We start from the raw sequence: 7,725 nt of genomic DNA on the forward strand, positions 1-7,725 counted from the left end.
TCTTTTTACGTGGAGTTCGTTGGCAATGGAGAGCAAGAAAAACTATTAATGTTACACAGGCCAAACAAAACACACCCACGCGAGGGCCACTGTGACCTGCAGAACATTATTCATTTACAAGCTGGACAAAGGGACACCAGTCATGGGGGGGGTCACATGCGGGTTCTGTGATCCCTTTTATTTTGTTTTAGTTTTTTGAGATTTCCTGTGTGGCAGGCCCCATGCTCGATCCTGAAGTAGGACGTGGTCCCTGTGGGCATGTCGGGAAAACAGCAGCAGGGCAGCGGCGTGGGCAGTGTTCTCAGGTGCGAAACAGGAAGTCTCTGAGCACGAGTCCTCGCTCCCCCTCTAGCTGGATAAGCCGGGATGTGGCACTTCATTTCTCCGGGTCAAGCTGTCTTGGCTGGAAAACGAAAGACTTGGACCACATTTAGACTGATGATGCTCAGACCGCACACAGAACGGGGGCCACCGCCCCACCCCGAATCAGCCCAAGAGGCCCTGTTCCTGCGTTTTCCCTCTCAGGCTTCTGGGTAAAATTCTTGCAAACAGAAGGTGCCTTGGCTTACAAGAAAGAAACAAAAGCAGTTGAAAAACCACACAGTGGTGGCTAAACACACAGGCTGTGGCATCAGGAAGCCCCGGGACAAACGCCACCTCTGCCACTTGCCCCTAGGCCTTGGTTTCCTCCTTCACAAAGTAGCCCCCTTCAGGGGTGCTATCGGGGTCCAGCGGCCTCATCCGTGCAACTTAGGCTCGGGAAACGCCAGCTACCCGTCTGCCGAAGCTTCCAGAGCCCTCCTACAGAACCAAACATGGCTCGGGAAGGTCTTGGCGGACATCTAGGGAGTCTGCCTGAACCAGGGGCGGAAACTCCAAAAGCTTGACAAGGTCCAGGCAGGTAACGCAAGCGAAGGAAATAACAGGCCAGATGTGAGGCCGATCTGGAGGGAGACGTGAAAGATACTCGGCTTTTAACTCCATGAAACAAAAAAAACGCCAGTGTCAGCCCGATAATAAATGGTAGCAGCCCCTCAGCCAAGTCCTGGGGATTGTGATGGAAGGCTCACATCCCATCCATTCAGCCCTAGCCATCTGTTGCCACCCGGAAGCGAGGACCCAGCATTGTCAGAGGGACAGATTTTTTTTCAAGAGAAGCCAGAAATCCAGATTTCAATGTGAAAATCTGATGTCTAAAGGCTGGCAACAGATTCTTTTTTTTTTTCTTTTTTAAAGAAAACCTTGTGGCTCAACAAAATGCCAAATGAGGGGTAGGACAGGGGCTGCCCACTGGTGACCCCTAAAACACATGCTCTTGAAGGTCCTCTGCAGCCCTGGGATCCAGGAGAAGCGCCAGGGAAGTTCTGTGCCAAGATAAAGAGAATCTTCAAGATTTTCTACCCCCGCCCCCCGAAACCTCTTGCCCATCACAGCCGTGAGGAGTGAGGGCACAACTCAGAGTCTTAGGGAACCCCGTTTCTCACCTGCCTGCTCCTCCCAGGCCTCGGTCACCTGCAGGCTGTCTATGAGATAAAGGAGAAGCAGACAGAGGGGCCGGGAGGGGCCCCACAAACACCAGAGAGAGGGCAAGGAGTAGCGAAAGAGGCATCATTTTCCTCGGTTTATTTCAAGAGAACAAAGAATCAACCATCAATTCTGTACAAAAATGTGGCTGTTGAGCCACAGTGACCCTCAGGCCAACCCCCTTTACCAGGCCCGGCCCCTCGCCCCCGCTACATTGTCAAAAAAATGAGGACAAGACCAAAAAACCCAAACTCTGGAAAAAAATTATATTGAAAAATCAGGGAGATCGTCCCTCCCCTCCTCCCTCTCCCCAGTCCTGAACTTTGGGGGGTTGGGGGTTGGCGGGGAGGCTGTGTTCTTGGCCACGGTGGGAGGTCAGACAGATGGGCGTGTACAGATTTAGTGTTTGGCAACTGGCGGGGCTGGGGGTAGGATCTGGAAGGGAGCTGAGGGGCTTGGGAGAGGGAAATGATCTCCGACCCTGCCCCGTCCCACAGGACACTCAAAAACAGTTTATAAAAATCGGGGGCCAGACAGTAGAAGAGAAAGGAGTCATCAGAATCAAAAACTAAATAGTGGAAAGATTTTTTTCTTCTCTAAAAGGCAAAAAACTACAAACACCCAAGTCCTGAGCTCCCCAAGACTTGGGTCCTCCACCGCCCCCCTGAAACCCGGCAGGAGGGGGGCTGGGAAGTGCAGAGAGGTTGGTTCTTTAAAAAGTCACCCCTGGACGGGAAGGCTCTCCGTCTTTCGCTGCCTTCCTCCGCCTCTCGCGGACCGCCGAGGAGAGGGACGGCCGGGCCCAGGGCTACGCCGGCAAACTCAGCTTCTTCCCTTTGAGGACTGCGAGGAGACAGAGCGGGTGGGCATTACCAGGGGGCCCTGTGGAGGGGACGGCCTCCCATGCCCAGGGGTGGGCTGAGCAATGCAGGCAAGAGGCACCTGGAGGTCTCAGAAGAACAGGGTCCAAGGCCCGGTGCCACCCCCCAACCTCCCAGCCTCAGTCCGGAGGGGCCAGAGGCTGCCTCCACGCTCTGCCCTTACTGTCCCCTCTTTCCTTCACACTGACCGGCTCCTCATTTCTCAGCTCCCTGCTTCCGTCGTCACCTCCTCAGACCACTGTCCGTGTAAAGCAGCCCCTTCACCCTCCCCGGTTGTTCACTGACTCATCCCTGGTTTCTTTCTCTCCTGCTGTTTGCAACCATCTCTCTCTCCTTGTTCATTCACCATCACCCCTGACTAGAATACAGGGGAGGGGAGGGAAAAAAACTTTTTTCCTTCTGCCTCATCCCCAGAGCCTAGCCCTGGCCAGGGACACAGAAAGGGCTCAACACATTTGTTGGATGGTTGAATGAATGAATGAATGAATGAATGAATGAATGAATGAATCTTGGTGGGCCTGAGTCCCTGAGGGTGAGGACAGAGGCCAAGCATCAGAGAGGAGGCCCTGCCTTCTCTGAGCGCTGCTGGGGCCGGGGAGGTAGGAATTCTGATTTTTTATGGGATTTAGAACCCGAGGGCGGGAGCAGGGCCTAGGACAGATTCTGAGAGAGGAAAAGTCAGAGGCCACTCCTGCGCTCTCTTTGTCCTCTAAAGGCCCAGGGGCTGGGGAGAGGGATGCCTGCTCTTTGTGGGGCCAGGGGAGGACACCGCTCTGCAAGCAAGCAGCACCCCCCGCCCCCCGCCCCCGCTGCCTCGCTGCTCTTTCCTCGGGGACGCAGGGGCTAGGAGAATGACGCCTTGGTCCTTAGATAGGCAGGGGCTGGTGGTCCGCATTCCTAGGAGGACGGTGAGCCTGGGACCCCAGAAGCTGGGAGACGAAGCCTGCCATCCCTCGAGGGCTACAGGGCTGGGGAGACAGAGCCTGCGCCCCAGGGAGGGCCCCCACAGCCGGCCCTCCGCGCTGCCTACCTTTGGTGATGTAGAGGTAGAAGAAATCGCAGTAGAGGACAGTCTGGACTAGGCCCGCCACGATGGCGATGAGGTCGAAGAAGCCCTCGAAGTGGTAGCGCCAGATCCAGTTGAAGAGATAGAGCGTGCGGTAGACACCCAGCGCGAACAGGTAGTGGCTGGTGATGGTCTCGGCCTCCCCGGTCTTGCTCACCATGAACAGCTGGGGCAGGATGGCTACCGACTCCAGGTAGATGGAGAAGGTCCAGAGGATCTGTGGGGAGCCCGAGAAGCAGGGGCAGAGAGCAGCGTGAGGCGGGAGGGGACAGGGTGGGTGAGCAGGCGGCAGACGGCCTCGCGGTCACTGGCGCAGGGATGGTGGAGAGAGAACGGGAACAGCGATGCTGACCGGGCACTCACCGTGTACCCCACACCGCTCTGCCTGCGTCACTCAACTCCCATTCAATCCTCACCGCCACCACCCCGTCAGGGAGATCCTGTCACTGGCATTCCCATTCTACGGATGCAGAAACTGAGGCCCAAAGATTTGCCCAGGACCACATGGCCAGGAAGCAGCACAACTGGGATGCGAAGCAAGGGTTTGGAGGCCGTGCTCGTGAGTGCTTTGCAGTCATGCCCCTCCAAGAGGCAGACCAGGCTGGAATCTTGGCTCTGAGACCTCCCTTCTGTGAAACCTTGGGCAAGAGACCCAGATTCTCTAAGCCTCCACTTCCTTATTTCTAAAATGGGGCTGATTTTCCCACCCTCCCTGGCTTAAAGTCCTCCAGTCGCTGCTTCTTATCACAACCAGCATAAATTCCAAATTCCTAACGGTGGCCTTCAAGGCCCATTCCAGCCTCATCCCTTACTCCTTCCTTTACTCTCCGGGATGCAGCCTTCTGGTCGGTCCTCATTCCTGCCCCGGGGCCTTTGCACTTGCTGTTCCCTCAGCTCTTTCCCCAGATTGTCACATTTGGCCTCTTCTACCTCCTTGCAGCCTCACTCACCTCTGAGAGAGGCCTCCCCTGACCAGTCCTACCCCCAGGACTGTCACATCACCCACTCCGTTCTCCTTCCTGGCAGCTCTCACCAGAACAAGAGCGAGCTCCATGAGGCTCAGGATCCTACACCTTGTTCGCTCCTGGGCCACAGAGCCAGGCACACAGTCGATGCCTGAATGAGTGAGCGAGTGGGAGCAAGCTCCCCGTGTGCTTGTGTGTCGCCGGCCACCATTCAGAAAGCAGTGACAGTCATCATTTGTGAGCAGGACAGGGCATCGGAGGAGGGGGAAGGAGAGACTGCAGACATCTGTCAGCTTCTTCTCAGTCCCCAGCAGCCTGAAAGTGCCACCTGGGGTAACTTCTGGTCTGCAGACCCACCGAAACCTCCCCTGAGAGAACAAGGCCAGGTGGCAGGTGGGGCTCTTCCTCAGTTGTTTTGGTTTGTGGAAGAAAAGTGGGGAACACAAGACTGCATTCGTAACAACTCACGCTTATGTAGCTTTTACCGTATCCAAGGATCTGCTCTACCAACTTATGGGTATTAACTGGCTGATGTCTTCATCCCCGGAGGTGAAGCCTATTGTTATCCCCACTATACAGATAAGAAGACTGAGGCCCCAGGTCACACAGCTACAATATGGGCAGAAATAGATTCCTACCCAGGCACTGGACTCCAGCATTTGCTCCCATAATCACTCAGAATCCTCCAGCACGGCTCTTAGCAAGTCAGGTTTATTGAGGCTCTCAAAAATCATACCCATTAAATTGATGCACGCCCAACTGTTACCCCTGGGGTCACCCTTGGGGAAGAGAATTATGACATTAGAGGAGACGGAAGGTCACCATTTTCATCGTGTGAATTTCTCTAATCGTAATGTGTGAATTCTTAGAGTAATTTTCTTCTAGGATTCAAAAATAAATTTTTTTAGCATGCACCAATTAACAGCATGGGCTTTGCAAGCAGGTGGACCTGGGTTCAAATCCTGTGAGCTCTCCCCTCTGAGCCTCACCTTAGTGCTCCAAGAAACAGGGATGAGGATGTCTGCGCCCTCGGTGGCCAAGGGTCAGACAGCATGATGACGTATCAAGAACAGCCAGCGCAGAGCTGGACACACAGTGGGTGCCAATACGTTGCACAAGTGACCTCCCCACTCTGAATGAGGGAACTGCAAAAGCTGGAGTCGAGGGTCCTGGATTCTGGTCTGGCCACCTCTACCTAGAGCAAGCCCCAGTGCTTTCCTCCAGCCTCTGTTTCCTCATCTGCAAAATGGGTAAGTGCTCCGGAAAAGTGGTGAGGACCGTATGTTTGCAAAGACCAGGGCCTACAGCCAAGCCCAGGGTTCCTGCCACAGCACGGTACGGCCTCCCTCTGACACTCCTGGGGCCCGTGAGCCGAAGTCGCCCTCGGTCAAATCCGGCCTACACAGTGCTTTTGGAAATGTATTTCGAGGGGCGCCCGGCTGGCTCGGTCCGAAGAGCATGCCAATGACCTTGGACAAGTCATCTCGGGGTCGTGAGTTTGAGCCTCACATGGGGTGTAGGGATTACAAAAAAAAAAAAACTTAAAAATAAAAAAAATATATATTTTGAATATGTGGCCAAATTTGTAAAGCATGATCTTTCAGTAAAATTCCTGAACGGTGGCCTCTGTTACAAACATCAGCACATGTGGCCACTCAGGGACAGCTTCCTGCAAGGCCGGAGGGGGTCTGGGGGAGGGAAGGCCGCTCTGATTTTCTGATACCCACCGGGCCTTAAGAGGCATTGGCCCTCTCAAAATTCTTCCCAGGAATTTGTACAGGTGCTACCAAAATACCATGGAATAAAAACCACGACTTTTAGGAGAAAGTTATCAACACAGTATTAAACTTCAGTCATTAGACTAACATTGACAGGGGCGCCTGGGTGGCTCAGCCGTTAAGCGTCTGCCTTCGGCTCAGGTCACAATCCCAGGGTCCTGGGATCAAGCCCCGCATCGGGCTCCCTGCTCAGCGGGAAGCCTGCTTCTTCCTCTCCCACTCCCCCTGCTTGTGTTCCCTCTCTCGCTGTCTCTCTCTGTCAAATAAATAAAATCTTAAAACAACAACAACAACAAAAAAAACATTGACACAGTACTTGCTACCTAGGGCCAGACGCTGTGCTTTACCAATATGAACCTCTCCTTAGAACCCTATGAACTAGGAATTGATGATCCCCATTTTACAGACAAGGAGACTGAGGCACAGAAAAATGACAGACTTGCCCAAAGTCCCACAGCTGCTGAGTAGAAGCTGGCTTTGAATCGCCCCGGTTCTCTGGCTCCACAGTCTCTGTGTTTAACCACGAGACCTTGCTACATGATCCGTAAATCCTCACCATGACCTGATCAGGACATTACAGATAGAGAAACTGAGGCACAGAGAGGTCAAGTCACATGCCCAAGGGACATCGGATTCAAATCCAAGTAGCCTGGCTCCAGAGGCCCCCTTCCCAATTTCTGAGCTACTCATTAAGCCAATGACCTTGGACAAGCCATTTCAGCTCCCTAAGCCTCAGCTGCCTCATCTGTAAAATGGGGCTGCTATACAAACAAACGCTTAGAGCAGCACCTGGAAGGAGTGCTGCTGCTGTTTCATTAATACCGTCCGACTCCCGAAACTGTGTGCTGAACTCGTATGTCCTAAAATAAGGAAGTCTCGGGGCGCCTGGGGGGCTCTGTCGGTGAAGCGTCTGCCTTCGGCTCAGGTCATGATCCCGGGGTTCTGGGATCGAGTCCCGCATCCGGGGAGCCTGCATCTCCCTCTGACCCTCCCCCTGCTTGTGCTCCCTCTCCCTCTCTCTCTCAAATAAATACAATCTTTTTTAAAAAAATAAAATAAAATAAGGAAGTCTGAGCAAACCCTGCACAAGGAAGCCTCTGAGAGGGTCCACCGTCGACAGCTGTTCCGCCACCCACCACGACAGCGACCCTGCCAGGTAGCCTACCTCCAGAGGGGTAAAGTCATGGTTGACCAGGAACGCCAGGATGGCCGTGGGAACAACTAGGAACTCCACCCGGAATGTGTCGTGGTTCCCGTCATAAGTGGCTTTGAACTTGCTGTAAATCATCCAGACTGTGGTGAAGGAACAGGCAATGTAGACCACCTGCCAAGGGGGATGAGGACAAGGGCGCTTCAGTTCAAAGCACAGGGCCTGAGCCTCCAAGAGACTGGGGTCTGACAACCTAGGAGTCTGGAACCCCGGCCCCCTCCTCCCTCAGACCCAGGAGTCCTCACCCCCCACCCCTCCTCCCTCAGACCCTGGAGTCCTCATCTCCAGCCCCCTCCTCCCT

General features: G+C 54.2%; 1 protein-coding gene across 2 annotated transcripts in view; it reads right to left on the reverse strand.

Annotated features, from left to right (window-relative positions):
- Positions 1–1,608: 1,608 nt before the first annotated feature.
- Positions 1,609–7,725, reverse strand: part of KDELR1 (KDEL endoplasmic reticulum protein retention receptor 1) — a 9,534-nt gene continuing 3,417 nt past the window's right edge. For both annotated transcript variants that reach the window (XM_040634252.1, XM_008684658.2), the window contains exons 3-5: positions 7,380–7,538; positions 3,436–3,688; positions 1,609–2,367 (exon numbers count right to left, since the gene is read on the reverse strand). In XM_040634252.1, coding sequence (XP_040490186.1) covers positions 2,333–2,367; positions 3,436–3,688; positions 7,380–7,538 — 447 coding nt within the window. In that variant the 3' untranslated portion in view covers positions 1,609–2,332. The remainder of the gene's footprint in view (positions 2,368–3,435; positions 3,689–7,379; positions 7,539–7,725) is intronic.

Source organism: Ursus maritimus, unplaced genomic scaffold, assembly GCF_017311325.1.
Source record: "Ursus maritimus isolate PB19 unplaced genomic scaffold, ASM1731132v1 scaffold_19, whole genome shotgun sequence".
Classification (NCBI taxonomy): Eukaryota; Metazoa; Chordata; class Mammalia; order Carnivora; family Ursidae; genus Ursus; species Ursus maritimus.